General features: G+C 39.4%; 1 protein-coding gene across 2 annotated transcripts in view; it reads left to right on the top strand.

Moving 5' to 3' along the window:
* The window catches only part of Ndst3 (N-deacetylase and N-sulfotransferase 3), a 163,182-nt gene extending 152,261 nt beyond the window's left edge, over positions 1-10,921 (top strand). Inside the window, exons 13-14 of one of the 2 annotated variants that reach the window (XM_016010102.3) lie at positions 5,841-5,943; positions 8,397-10,921. In XM_016010102.3, coding sequence (XP_015865588.1) covers positions 5,841-5,943; positions 8,397-8,516 — 223 coding nt within the window. In that variant the 3' untranslated portion in view covers positions 8,517-10,921. The remainder of the gene's footprint in view (positions 1-5,840; positions 5,944-8,396) is intronic. The other variant, XM_006991883.4, reaches the window with a different exon arrangement.
* The last annotated feature ends 4,706 nt before the right edge of the window (positions 10,922-15,627 follow it).

The raw sequence follows: 15,627 nt of genomic DNA, 5'->3' as shown, positions 1-15,627 counted from the left end.
AAGCCCTGCACGATGCTTTCTATGACATACCTGACGAAGTTTCTTTCAACAAGTAGTTGAAAGAAAACCTATTTTCTTTTTTTTTTCCAAATTGTGATTGTGTGTGTATACAATGTATGTGTGTGTAAGAGCACACATGCCATGGGGGGTGGGAGTGTCATGTCAGAATGCGACTTTGAGAAGTCTGTTCTCTCCTCTACCTTTACATGGGTTCTGGGTATTGAACTCGGGTCCCCAGGCTTGTGCCTTTATGGGCTGAACCATCTCACTACCCTTATTTTACTTTTGCTAATTAATTTTAACATCAGTATTCCTGGAGAAAAAAACTTCTCTTACAAGGGTTGCTGCTGCTCCTATTTGGTTGTTCATCTTGATCTGTTGTGTTTGCAAGAAGGTAACCCAATCCAGCTTAGTAGTCTACTCACAGCTCAGGTTGCCCTTGAACTTGTGACCTTCTTGTGTTGACCTCCTGAGTGCTACAATTGCAAATGTAATACACCAACTGGGAACTGGTGGCACACACCTTTAATCCCAGCACTCAGGAAGCAGAGGCAGGTGAATCTCTGAGTTCAAGACCAGCCTGGTCTACAGAGTGAGTTCCAGGACAGCCAGGGTTACACAGAAAAAAAAAACCTGTCTCAAAAAGCAAAAAAAAAAAAAAAAAAAAAAAAAGCAAATGTAAAACACCTGGAAAAGTTCTTCACATAGCATCTATGTGTCCTAGTCATATAACTGTAATAAGATATATTAGCAATATAATATCAGTTGTTCTGGATTCTGAATCTTGATCACTTGAAGGCTTGCAATGAGACTAATTCAAATGTGGAAACTTCTGGTACTAAAATGTTAGTGAGAACTACTGCAGCAGAGCAGACTTCATTCTAGAAGTGTTCTGGAAGCTTCTTCTGGAAACTTCTGCACAGAGGTAGTTAAATAAGACTGCCTTGTTGGTGCTTTCTTTGACCTCTGAATGTAAAATTAACTTTTGAGCAGCCTGACTCAAACAAGAATATGTACAATATAATGACATACCATGTGTTCTGGTCCCATGTGGTCACTTTAGTAGTAGCAAGAAGTGGACTTGTGTAAGTGGGCTGCAATTGTGATTCATAGCTGAAGAAGGGCAGATGCAGAAATACAAGTTCATGTTATTTTCATAGGGCAATAGTTATAAACTACAAAACTGGCCACACATAGACTTCACATATACAAGTACATACATCAAATAATACTATTATTTAAGATATTTTATTAATATATGATTTTTCATAAATAAAACTCCCCAATTATAATATTTATGGGTTCAGTAAATTTTAACAAATACAAGTAAAATGTATCCACAATAATAAAATTACAGAGCACCTCTCCCTCCAAAGTGCCCCTTCTTCCAGGGCACCCCTCCCTGCAGGATTGTATTTTATGCTTTTTATGCTCTTGGGCAATCAAGCTATTTCCCTTTTGCTTGGCCCCTGAAAACCAGACCAGCTACTTCCTTTAATTTAGCATTACAGGGCTGGAGAGATGGCTCAGAGGTTAAGGGCACTGACTGCTCTTCCAGAGGTCCTGAGTTCAATTCCCAGCACCCACATAGTGGCTCCCAACCATCTGTAATGAGATCTGGCACCCTCTTCTGGCTTGCAGGCATACTTGGAGGCAGAATGTTGTATACATAATAAATAAATCTTTTAAAAAAAATTAGCATTACATTTTTAAGTGTGCTCCATCCTCTTGCACCAAATAACCATCTGTATACCTTTGTCATAGACTGTTCTTCTCATCAGTCGATGGATAGGGTGCTGATTCTGGTTGTTTTTTTTTTTCTATTTTTATTTTTGTTTTGCTGCTATGAACAAAGCTACTATAATCATTTAAGCAAAATTTTTACATGATCACATGTTTTATTCAGTAAATGCCTTCAAGAAAATCATATATTAATAAATTGTCAAATTTAAAAGAAGCAGCAATGTGGCTGTGGTGCTCTTTACTTCACATCTTTACCATTGTTTCATTTAGGACTTTAAATTCCATCATTTAAATTCATGAGTGTTATTTTATTTTTAATATTAATTTGTGTTTTCCTGATGATCAATGAAGTTGAGTAAATTTAACACTCATTCTCTGGTTGGATCATTTTCAAAATTTTACTCAATTCTTGAAAGTTATATATACTTTTTAGAACCATGCACATGAACACAACATCTATATCACTCCTGCCCTCCCTCTTCCTCAAACTCCTCCTGCCTCCCAAATTCATAAACTCTTAATTATTATTGTTAACCATACATACATATCTATATATCCATATAGATATAGATAAAACATACCAAGTCCACTTAGTTTTTTATACGTACATGCGTTCATTGGGATTCTACAACCTATGTGGGACTTTGTCCCAAGAGGAAACTAATTCTTCTCTTAGTAGTCATTGACCAGCTGTAGTGCTTCATCTGGGGATAGACCATCCATGTTAGTTTGTCAACTGGTATTGTCATCATCAGGTCTTCAGGGAACCGTATTGTGGAGAGTTCATTGTCCTTGTCATGTCTAAGGGACACTGTCAAGCAACAGGCATCCAGGTCTTCTTACTGCCTTCCTGCCCTTCTTCCATTATGTTCCCTGAGCTTTAGGTATATGGGTTGTGTTGCAGATGTAGCCACTGGCCTTGAGTACCCCGTGGACATTTATTCTCTGTGTTTTGACCAGTGGTGGATTTCTATAATAGTCTCCCTCTAATCCAAAAAGAAGTTTCTGTGATGAAGGATGAACACTCCGCAAATCTGAGGATATGAAGCTCTTTAGAATATGGTTAGAGGGCTGGAGAGATGGCTCAGCCGTTAAAGGCTAGGCTCACAACCAAAAATATGGTTAGAAATTACATTAGTTTAGGTAAATGATATTAATGAGTTCTTCTCTAGGGTCTATGACCTCACTAACCAAGGGCAGTTGGCTAGGTTTACAGTACCAGACATGAATTCCTTCCCACTTAGCGGGCCTTATGTCCAACTAGACAGCTGCTGGTTACCCCCAGGATAAAAGTGCCACTGTTGCACCATCGTGGAGCTATCGCTGGGCTCAGTGTTGCTGTGATTCGTGGGCTTTGCAGTTGGGTAGGACTACCGTCTGTTCCTCTCCCTCGGAAGTTTGCACAGCACCTGCCACGACTGTGAAAGCCAGTCCTCAGGGGGAGGGCTTCCAGTTCAGTTCCAACGTGATTCCTTCAAGTGCGCAGTTTCTTCAGTAATAGGGTCTGACCTTACTAAGAGCAATGGCAATAGCACATACTGTTTTGAGAAACTCTTATATCCCCCAACGAACAACTCGAGATGTTTCCCATGTGAGGCACTGGGGTTTTGTTAGATGCTGAATGGCTTTTAGGAGAGCACCATCACCCATGTGACATAACTCTATTACAAAATGTATATACATATACACATACACATATATGTATGTACACATGTATGTTAATGTGTATTTTAAGTAAGCATATAAAGTAATGTATTTCCCTATGTTTTTTCTCACACATATGAATATTATTTATCCCTTCCTTCCTCACTATATTGTCTTTCCTCCCCATCCATAATTAAAGTCCCCTCCATTTTCCCATTAGCCCTTCATTTTTCATACACTAAATATAAATTTCTTTTCAGATACACATTTTACAAATATTTTCTCTAGTCTCTAATTTTCTATTTCTTTTCTGAAGTATCTTCAAAAAAACAAAGTTTTAATATATTCAAAATTATCATTTTATAACTTATCTTAAGAAATATTTGCCCAACCTAAGGATATGAAGATGTTTTATGTAGGGTGGGGATATAGGTCAGTTGGTAGAGTGCTTGCTTAGCATGCAGAAAGTCCCGGGTGTGATCCTCAGCACTGCATGAACCAGGGGCTTGGTAGTGCGTACCTGTTATCCAAGCATTAAGGACTCTAGAGGTAGAAATAGGAGGATCAGGAATTCAAAGTCCTCCTTGGATACCTAGTAAGTTGAGACCAGTTTGTGATAAACAAGACCCTTTCTAAAAAAAAAATCTACATTTTTTCTTCCAGAATTTTTGTAGTTTTAACTTAAAACTTTAGGTCAGTGACCTATTTCATATTAAATTATCGATCAATGTGATGAAACTGTCAATGTTCCATGTTGATATTCATTTTTTTTTCTAGTACAGTTGGTTTTAGTCCCCTCACTGAATTAAGTTCTTAGATATGAAGGTCTCTTTGTGCATCCTTTACTTTGCTCCATTGGTCCATCACTGTGAGTGTGGTGGATGAAGGTCTCTGTTCATCCTTTATTTTGCTCCATTGGTCCATCACTGTGACTCTGAGCAGCACTGATTGCTCAGCATTCAAGAAACATTGAAAGTATGGAGTATAAGATCTCCAAGGTGACTCTCTGTTTCAAACGTTTTAAAATGTTTTCCCTTATCTAGGTCCTTTATTTCCATATATATTTCAAAGTCATTTTCAATTTCTACAAAAAAAAAAAAAAAACCAGCAGAGTGTAGTCAAGTTCTCATTGGAGTCATATGACTCTGTGTGTGGTGCTGGAGCCAGAGGGTTTGAAGTACTCAGTCTTCTTTGTGAATGAAACAGCGCATTTGGTCACACACCTTTTGTGTTTTTGCAGTTGTCATGGTGGCATGGTTTTTGTTTATTTTATTTTTAGGAACTTCAAGACTATAATTTAAATTTTTTATTTAAATTTCATTATAATTTGAACATGTTTCCATTTAAATTTCCAGAATTGTTCACAGGAAGATTTTAAGCAATGCAAACTGAACACCAAAGGAGATGTAACCCTAGGTAATTCTTCCTAGCAGAGAAGAAGCTGTGACAGTCAAATAATTAATTAACAAAGGTGAAGGAATACCATTGCTGTCACTTCCACATTTACATCGGAGCATGGAAATCACTGCTTTGCTTACAACAAATAACACAAATAGATCCGCTGTGATAGACATAAATAGAGAATAGAAAGATTGGCCCTTGACTATAGGATGGAGAGGCCTAGACTTGAACTCAGCAGAATACTAAGGAAGCCTGCAGTCTACAGAAACTAGGCCTTGACAAACATTTTCTTTATTTCATTGTTACCTGTCGTGTGTGTGTGTGTGTGTGTGTGTGTGTGTGTGTGTGTGTGTGTGTGTGTGTGTGGTTTTTTGAGACAAGGTCTCACTGTGTAGCTCTGGCTGTCCTGGAGCTCACTTTATAGACCAAGTTGGCCTGGCCCTGCCTCCTAAGTTCTGGGGTTAAAGGCATGTGTGACAGCACCCAGCCCAATTATCTACCTTGTATTAGTGAGTATTCACAGAGCAGAACCTGTGCGATTACTTCCTAGAGAGCTATAACAAAGGCCTGAATGAGAAATAAATGCAGGAAACAGTGCTGTAAGTAGAAATGTAAATTTAGCATATTACTATCATTGTTTTTGTAATTACAGCAAAAAAATCGATTTATAGGTATTTCCACTTAATACTAACCTCATACCGAAATTTTAAAAGATCATTAAACAGAAATTTAGTGGATTATAGCTACAGAATTCAAATTTTAACACTCCAAAGTACAAAAGGCCTGGTTGCCTTTCAGGGGGTGAGGGTAGACCCCTGCTGCTGACATATAAGCTTCTATTTATAGGAAGTCTTCTGGAAATTGTTCTATTAAGAACCTGGCAAACTCATAAATATGACAGATGGGCTGAGAATTAGGAAGTGTGCCAGAAGACTTTATGTAAGAGGTTGTATGGAAAAAAAAAAAACACTCCATTTCCCTGCTTATGAATTGATAGCTGGTCATCGTGGCTTATAAACTGCTTGAATTTGGTCAATTTCCTCTGTTTTTAGGTTTGATTCTCATAAAGGCTTCTGGTGTCAGCTATTGGAAGAAGGAAAAACAAAATGCCTTGGAAAGAGTAAAGGAAGAAAATATCCACCGATGGATTCTGATGTAAGTATAGAACCTGAAAATATAAAATGTAGAAATGATAAATAATAGTAATACCACATATTTTCTTAGAAAAATGGTTAAGTACATACTAAAATTTAGTGGGTCCCCTTCTACTTTCCTGTCCACTTTGGGTTACAGAGTTATCTCCTGCACAGAGTGGGAAGGTGTTCTGTAGGGCAAGGGCCATTTGTCTGTGACTACGCCACAAAGAAAGTGACATCCATCCCTACCCTAACAAGCATTAGTTATCCCTCAGGAGGAGGAGGGAGGGAAGCGGAGTTGAAAATATTAAATTTCATTATATAAATGTATGAAGGCTGTCAAACAGTTAAAAATGGGAAATAAAAATTATACAATACAGTATTTCAAAGAAAGACAATGGTATTAAAATATTATAAATTACTAAGGAAAGGAAGGAAGGAAGGAAGGAAGGGAGGGAGGGAGGGAGGGAGGGAGGGAGGGAGGGAGGGAGGGAGGGAGGGAGGGAGGAAGATAGATAGATAGATAGATAGATAGATAGATAGATAGATAGATAGATAGATAAAGGGTGGAAGAGAAGGCTTAGTGTATGAAGGCTCCTGCCACCGAATCAGAAGACCTGACTGTGATCCTAGGACACATATGGTGGAAAGGGAGAACCAGCTGCTGCAGACTGTCTTCTGACACCCTCACATATGCCATGGCATGTGTGTGTGTGTGTGTGTGTGTGTGTGTGTGTGTGTGTGTGTATGCCACAGCATGTGTGTATATACACACATACACACACATGTGCACACACACATGCTAAAATAAATGAAATGCAATAAAATAACATCTTAATTAAAATTGAAACTCGTATTTGTGTTTCAATATTATCTAGGAAGGTTGCTTTGATTTTTCCATTTATATCATTGATATCTGTCTTGAAAGAATGAAAGAAAATAGAATTTGTGATTATAAATCTGAAAAGCAGATAATGATAGCTGCGCAGAATTGATCTACTAAAAATGTCAACTAAAAATCAGGATAGGAAATACACCAACTAGAAAGGGAAAAATATTTTCTGTTTTCAATGTCAAATGATTCTATAGGACATAGATTATAATGTTAACTGATAATGTGGTATACTAAGCTTTGAACTGTTAATGTGCTAGTGAGATAAGATAATTAACATATCTCTCAATTGTCTAGCACACCAACACATAGTCTAGGCTATGAAATGGACACATGCATGTTGTTACTCAGTACTTCGTTTATTCTGCCTACAACAATGAATGGCATGGTGAATGCCTGAGGCTGCCGTTTTCATAGTTCCTGTATTTTTCCTTTATGCTTATTTTGCATACACTAAGATTTATTTATAGTATATTTAGCATGTAGTTTGACTATAAAAAAATAAGTTGATTACTATAATTTTTTAGAACTCAAAAATTTAAATATTGTGGATTTTTTTTTCTTCACAGTATTAAATACATGTGTTAACTGACAATATTGAGGTGGTTGAAATTTCTCAGAAATCTGTATTTATTTAACAAATTTTTATCTTTAAATGTTTGGAGGACAATGCATTGTGCCAGTCTGATAGACAGGACCTTGGTCAGGTCACAACTAAAGTCTGTACAGAAGACAGAAGGGAGAGAGGGACTTACTGTTTCCTGAGATTACTTTGTAAAAATTCTAATTCTACACCTTTAATCTCGGTACTCAGGAGGCAGAGCCAGGCAGAGCTCTGTGAGTTCAAGGCCAGCCTGGTCTACAGAGTGAGATCCAGGACAGGCACCAAAACTACACAGAGAAACCCTGTCTCAGGGGGGAAAAAAAGAATTCTAATTCTGTTATTCTGTTTGAGGGACTATCAAAATACACCATCAGATCACTGTGAAAACAGTCAGAATACACTAAAACATGTCAAAAGGTAATTTCCCCCATTGTTTCAATAAAAAAAATTTAAACATATTAATTTTCACATCAAAGCTACTTCCATGTATAATTACTAGAAGGCACTCAGGTGTATCCTGGTGTTTTAGTTCCCTGTGCTCTACCTAGACAAAACTGAGATACTCTACAAAATTGGTGCTAGTCTAGATTAATAAGAAAAAAAGTCGGCTTTTCAGAATGTTGACGTGGATGCCAGGGAGGTTACTCTGTATACATACTGAGTTTACCTAACGAAGTAAAGTGTTTAACTTTACGCAATTCATCCCCAAACGCGAGGCTCCACGGAGGGCTGGAAACACAAGCATGTAGCATGGCTGGAGCAGCAATCTTTCCCACTGCAGTAGTCGCCTCGGCTACAGCAGACTCCAGACAGAAAGCAGAGCATCATAGGGTGTTACTTACCAACGCAGTCCACGTGCTTCATGCAAATTTTGACCCATAGTTGGTAGAGGAGGCACTTATTTCAGCAGAGTCAACATGCATGAAATATAGTTTACTGTAAAATAAAGTATGTGTTTCTCCCCCTCCGCACTCAGAGTAGAGCGTTTCTGTCCAGTTACTACCGGGAGCACAACGTGGAGCTCTCGAAGCTGCTGCACAGGCTGGGGCAGCCTCTGCCATCATGGCTGAGACAGGAGCTGCAGAAGGTGAGGTAGCACGAAGAAGCAACGTGAATCTCCTCCAGAGCTCACAGAAGCTACCAGAAAGCTGTCAAACACATACCTCTTCGTCAAGGAAAACAAGCAAGGCTCCTTCCATGTGCTGGCATGTGGATGATGGTGGGGAGTGGGGGCGTATCAAGTATCTCTAAGAAGCTTCGTGGCCCGTGGCCTTCCACTCTGTACTCGTGTGGAAGCCCAGCAACAACCAATGTAAATTAAATAACAAAAACAGAGAAACAAAACACGGATACACACCTGTTCCATGTGTCACACTAATATTTACAATTTTGTATATCAACCAAAGTTGAATTTCCGTAGATTTCTGGACCATTGTTTGACTGTAAAATGTTCTTTTTGTTTTTGTTTCTGTTTTGACTCTGTGAAGTATCTTCTACGATGATAAATGTCACATTGTAAAATTCCAAAAGCATGGAGGGAAAAAATAGGCTGCCAGCATAGCCCGGGACTGTGTGAGAGCAGAGACAGGAAGTGGGGTACCGGCTTTGTCTCCACTAAACAGAAGCAAAGGAGGTGCTGGAGCAAAGGCTTCTTGTGCATAGCGCATCGTGCTGGTGGAGCTGGAGCTCTGTATTGCAAACTTGTCAGACAGCAAAGAGAAACCTATTTGTACATCAAAATAGTAAGTACCCATGGAAGAGCCCTGACTAAGTCCTCTGAGAGAGAGATGGTGAGCATCCAAAGGGACGCCACTGAGAAGAACACTGTGCTTTCCGCTGTAAGCTGTGGGTCTATCCCGGTCACCTTCAGTTGTAGAGAAACCCAAGCAGAGTCTGCAGGAAGTATCCTCTCTGTGACACACCGACCTTTAAATGTGCAGAGCAGCTACTGAACAAACCCAGTTCCTTGAGGTGCTTTATAAAGTCCTCAGACTGACATTATTGAAAAACTGCATTTTTCCCGGTGATCCCAAGGGAAATTATATAATGTACGGATTTATGTAAAAATGAATTACTATACAAATTTTAATCTAATATTTGAAGTGATTCTTGTGCTACAAAGTGGAGACAGCTGAGCAGGTCAAGTCCAGTGTTTGAGACTATCTCACATATCTTCCACATCCCTGCCCAACAGCGAGCATAGTCCAATATATGGACTATCTGTGAAAACAAGCACAGAAGTGCAAAGATGAACCTGGCTCTTGAAATATATTCCATTTAAATTAAACGTGTGAGCCAGGAATTCAGAACAAGAGTACAGTAGATCATACTTTCCTGTGTTAATATTTACCTAATTTTGTATTGTAATTGACACATGTGTAAATATTAAGTAGTACATGCCCTGCTGTGACCACACAAGCTCTTAGAAAGTATTTTACAAGACATATTTAGAAAAAAAAAGATACGCAAGAAAGTCAATGACCTAAAGATTTGGACTGTCATTATCGTGCATAAAAGTATTCTTTCCGTTATTTACCAGTTAGGAAACAGAAGTGGAATGCTTCCTCTCACCGTGTATTTCCTTATACTCATCACAGTTATTGCTTTGTCTATTTAAGGTTTTCCCATGTTTTATGTACTCACAGAACACAGTCATTTTTAAGCACTTACCAGAAAGAATTGAACATACAACCCAATTTTAAGAACCCTGACTGAGAAGCAAAAGCAAAGGACGGTGAGATCAGCCTTCCCTCTTATGGCTGTGGCTTCGGAAGCGTCGCCTGCCAAACCCAGCAGGACAATCAGCCTTCACTTCCATGTCCATTCATTTAAGAAAATTGGCTCAAGGGGGTCGTGAGCCCTGGCAGCTCCAGCTGTTACAGTCTCACTGGCAACAGCCTGTCAGCTCGTGAAGGGAGTGAGGAGGTGAGTTCACATGTGTCTCCACATGTGAACTTCTGGATAAATTGGCTACTGACATCCTTTAGTCTAGGTAGACGGTGCCTGTAAAGTAAACGGCAAAAATAGCACTCATAATGAATCAGATAAAAGGAGAGAGGGCGCCAAGACCTGCTCGCTCACAAGTACGTGTTGACACAATGTGGAACAGCAGCCCTTTGAAAGGGTTTTGACCACTCCGCATGTCACAGAGACAGTTCCAAATTCTCGAGGACACCCACAGGCTTCACACTGGGAGCTCCAGCTGGCTATTATGCTATCCTGAAAGTAACAGAAACCTATGAGAAAAGAATGAGAGGGGACATGATTTCAAACTAGCTTTGTATAGAATTCTTTTTCATTGCTTAGAATATGGGGCTTCCTCAGGAAGAAATGAAATGGTTATTTCAATGTTTATAGCTATAATATTCTTGTCATTCACATTGAATGAAAATTATTGGGAACATTTTTTCCTCTGGGTTTTTTAAATTAAAAAAAAAAAACCCTCACTATAATTCTAAAAGTGGCATGATACCTCATATGTATAACAATAAACTCTGATAAGAAAATAAAGATGTTGGACCTGGTGATTTTAGGTAATGAGCGGGTATTTGTTTTGCTGGTGTTGGGGGTGGAAATGGGACATGGTCAGAGTTCAAAGGCACACCGTTATGACTGAAAATGGAGAGGTAATTGAAAAGCTTAGTAGGCTGTGAGAGATTTTTCTTCCAGTTTTGCCTGCTGTGTTTTTATTTGTCTCCTGATAGAACAAAGCTGCAGCTTTCAAGACATTGCTGGGCCCTTTTCTCTCTGTAGTGTTTCAAGAGATGTGAACTAGTCCCTTTCACAAAAATCTAGAAAATGAGCTCTGCAAGAAAACCATAAAATGAGGAGAGGAGCTAGACATGTATCCTCATTCTCCACAAAGTGTCTCTGCTTGGATCTCTTTCTCTTCGAAAGAGAGAAATGGGTTTTCTCACATTACAACTCCTCCTACCCCTGCATTATTAGTGCCCAGAATACAGCTGATTCACGTTCTTCTTTCCAAATGTGGGATGACATAGGTTACATCCACTTCAGGACCAGTCAATGAGCTAGTAATGAACCTACCCATCAATATTCAGGGTTCAAAATAGCAAACTAGTGTGATTTCAGAAGATCAGACCTGCAGCTTGGAAGCACTTACTTAAGCAACAACTCGTTAATGAAGGGGCACTGAACTAGTGATGCCAATATACTTCTTTAATTTCAAATTGCACTCTGTACATGAATTCTCTTCTGACAATGGTAGCAACACCATGGTTTCCTCTGTGTGTGTGTGTGTGTGTGTGTGTATGAGAGAGAGAGAGAGAGAGAGAGAGAGAGAGAGAGAGAGAGAGAGAGAGAGAGAGAGAGAGAGAGGGAGTTCCTCTGGAGAATCCTAACAGATACAGTAATGAAAGACTTGACTAGAATATTGAAAGGGAGTATCTTTTTTTCATTTTTTTTGAAACTATTTATAATTCTTCCATCTCTAGGAGAGCTTTCTAAATAAGTTGTTGACATGCTGCTGGCTCTAATTTTAGTGATTTAACAATCTTTGTATTTTTAACTCCTAGAGGTGAAACTCACAGAAACTCACAGATTCTTCCTGTCTTCATCACACCTCCAAAACACCCTGTAGCTAACTCAGACAGTTAGGAATCGTATGGGGAAACATCCTCTGTGGTTGACAAGTCTCAAGAAATTGTTTCTGTGTTGGCTTGGCTGTTCAATGTTTTCACTTACTTTAGACAAGGGCTGCTTCAATTCTGTGAAGCCAAACCATGAGCTTGCCCTTTGACAGTCAAGGAAAAGAAAAGTGTGGTCAGTTTTATGTGAAGTTGACTAAGTAAGATTAACTATTACTTCTGGGTCTTTCTGGGAGAGAGAGGTTAGTCTTTGCATTAGGGGCTTCAGGAAAGTAGACTGTCCTCCCCAGTGTGGATGACATCTGAACAAAAGAAAGATGGGGAGCTCTTCCTGGCTCCCTGGCTAATGGCAACATCTCCTCTTTTCCATTTGACTGGAATTTGCACCAGTGCCCGCCATGGTTCTCAGGCTTCACCATCAGAATGAATTACAGCAGTCTCCTATGTTCAGGCAGTAGATCAAGGGACTTCTTAGCAGGTACAAACGTGACTAAATCCTTTACTAGCTACTGTGGTGATTTGAATAAGAAATATCTCCCATAGACTCATATATTTGAGCACTTGGTCTGCAGTGGCTGACATCACTTGAGGAGGTCATGAGACCTTTAGGAGGTGGAGACTTGCTGGAGGAAGCACATCACGGGGGGCCAGGCTTTGAGAGTCTATAGCTTGTTTCCAGTGTGCCTTCTGCTTCCTGCATTACCTGAGATGTGATCACCCATCTTCCTGTACTGACTGCCTGCTGTTGCCATGCCTCACCCGCCATATTGACTCTCCCTCTGGCACTGTAAGCTCAAACAAACTCTTCTGACTCTTCCTTCTAGTAGTTGCTTTTGGTCCTGGGTTTTATCACAGCAACAGAAAAGTAACCAATATAATATATAATCATAGTATGTACTATATTATATTTAGTGTGTGGTTATGAGAGAGAGAGAGAGAGAGAGAGAGAGAGAGAGAGAGAGAGAGAGAGAGAGAGAGCAGTTCTGTTTCTCTGAACAACCCTGATATATAAAATGTAACACTAATTCTATCTCAGGAAAAGTCTACAGAGGACCTTGTGAAGGCATACCTGTAATCCAGTGCACCCAGCAACCAAGAGCCACTTCTTCACTTTTAGTACAACCACTGGTTCTTTCCATTTGTTCTTACCACAATGCCTGTTCATGAGAATCCTCTGTATATTCAGTGCTCTTCATGAATGTTAGAGTCAGTGTTATAGAATATTGTTTTAAGGTGTGTTACTTTTGTTTATGTTGCATTTGTTTAACTCTGTGAAGTTGTGTTACTGTGCCTGTGTGAAACACCTGACGGTCTAATAAAGAATGGCCAATAACAAGGCAGGAGAGATAGGCGAGGCTAGCAGGCAGAGAGGATAAATAGAAGGAGAATTCTGAGAGAAAGGAAGAGGAAGAAGTAGCCAGAGAAGGAGGAGGACTCCAGCGGCCAGCCACCCAGCTACACAGCCAGCCACTGAGTAAGAGTAAGATTTACAGAAGTAAAAGAATGGGAAAAGGCAAAAGGTAGATGGGATAAGTTAAGCTAAGGAAAGCTGACAAGAAACTAAGCCAAGCTAAGGTCGGGCATTCATAATTAAGAATAAACCTCCATGTGTGATTTATTTGGGAGCTGGGTGGCAGGCCCCCAAAATTAGCCAAAATAACAACAAGTCAGATTCATGCATTTATTCCTTCATATATTAAAGTTATATTTAACCTTTCCTAACACTTTTTTTCCATTAATCCTACAACCATCCTAATCTTTGAGTTCCTATCCTTTCATTGTCTATTGCCAAGAGAAACAAATACAAAGATCTGTCAGTAACCAAATTTGGGAGTGGCTACATGCCAACAACTTACTTAGGCAGATCTCTTAGAGAAGGAGGAATCATGAACAATGTCGATAAATAAGAAAAGACATTCACTTGCAAAATTCCCATCAAATATCTTGTTGACTGTTGTGTTAGGATTCTCCAGCAAAATAGCATGGGAAGGGGAGCATTCTCAGAAAAATACTGCACCTTCCACTGAATCTCTACAGAAAAACACTGCACCTTCCACTGAATCTCTACAAAGCCGATAAATGATTAAAGCTTTACTGGTTGCAGAGTTATAGTGTTGCTGATCCAGAGCCTAATTGCAATTATCCTGGGTTGTGTTTGGCCCCCTAATAGACAATCCTTGCCCACTCTGTGTCTGACTTAACATCCTATGACTTAACTGATTAAAAAAAAAACCTTTTGGAATGTATTAACAAAACCCTAGCTTCCACCAAGTTAAAGGTTAAGAGTATCATCGGTGACATTTGGTGCCTACAGCTGAGATTTCCCCATTCCTGTAACCACCTACTTAATGTTTCCACCAGTGAATTTGAAAAGTGCCTTGATTTCTGACTTTCTTTGTTCTGGTACCAGAGTGGAGCATGAAATTTGGAGTAACCTCAGTCTGTATTCCCAGGCTATGTTCACTCATGTGTGGCTTCAGACTAAATGATCTCTTACCCCCTTTTAGGTGAGAATTGTGGGTTGTTTTGTTTTGTTTTGTTTTGTTGTTTGTACTAATAATATATAATAGATAGAGATATATAGAATAGTTACACATATGCATTTAATTTTATAATTTTATATAAAAGCTACAGAAGGAAGGATGAGAAAATTCCTCAGTAAAGCCCCCGCCATGCAAACCTGAGGTCCTGAGTTTACCTCCTGCACCCATATAAAAGGGAGAGACCGCAGTGTTCTTTGTAACCCCAGTGCTGGAAGAGGCAGAGGTAGGAGTATCCATGAAGCTCATTGACCAACCAGTCTAGAAAAATTAATGTGCTGCAAGTTCAGTGGGAGATCTTGTCTCAAAAAATAATGTAGAGTGCTACTGAGGAAGACAGCCAATATTTACCTCTGGCCTCCACACACTTCCACTCATACATACAAATGTAGGTATGTACATACACACACACACACACACACACACACACACACACACACACACACACACAAACAAACACACACACTGCACACAAGAGCTCTAAAAAAAATACATTCATTCAAGCCTTGAAAGGCAGCCTGGATGTGGTGTAAGATTCCAGTCTCATTGGACGTAGAGCATCCAGAACCAACCAGCTTCCAGCCTAAGCACCGAAGCAGAAGTGATCCAACCTTCTTCCACATGGGTTGGACTTTTTCAACTTACTGATATTAATGCTGATTTCAGCATTCACCCTTCCAGCCACACTCAGAAACAACAGCTAGCCAGCCATCTGAGCATCCCGACCCAACCAAGATGACCAGTAATATGAGCCATCATAATTTACCTAGCAAGCCCTTTGAAGGAAGTAAAGCAGATTTCACTAATAAAAACTCACAGTGGTTTAAAGTCCCTATAGATTTCCTACTATAGAAGACTAAATTAAGGAATTAGAGGAATTTTCAAAGCACGCTGACTTTATGGTAGGTTTTACATGAAATTCTCAACATTAAGCCTCTTTGTTATGAGAGAATGCATTAAATAAAGGAAATGGCTGCTATCTGTATTTCTGGGCCAAATGTTCTTTTCAATCAACAACTAAAATGGCAATCTGACTTTGTTCTTAAGCAATATGCATGGT

The sequence above is a fragment of the Peromyscus maniculatus genome, chromosome 6, assembly GCF_049852395.1.
Source record: "Peromyscus maniculatus bairdii isolate BWxNUB_F1_BW_parent chromosome 6, HU_Pman_BW_mat_3.1, whole genome shotgun sequence".
NCBI lineage: Eukaryota > Metazoa > Chordata > Mammalia > Rodentia > Cricetidae > Peromyscus > Peromyscus maniculatus.
The sequence above is the reverse complement of the archived record's forward strand: the minus strand, read 5'-3'. Positions and strand labels throughout refer to the sequence as shown.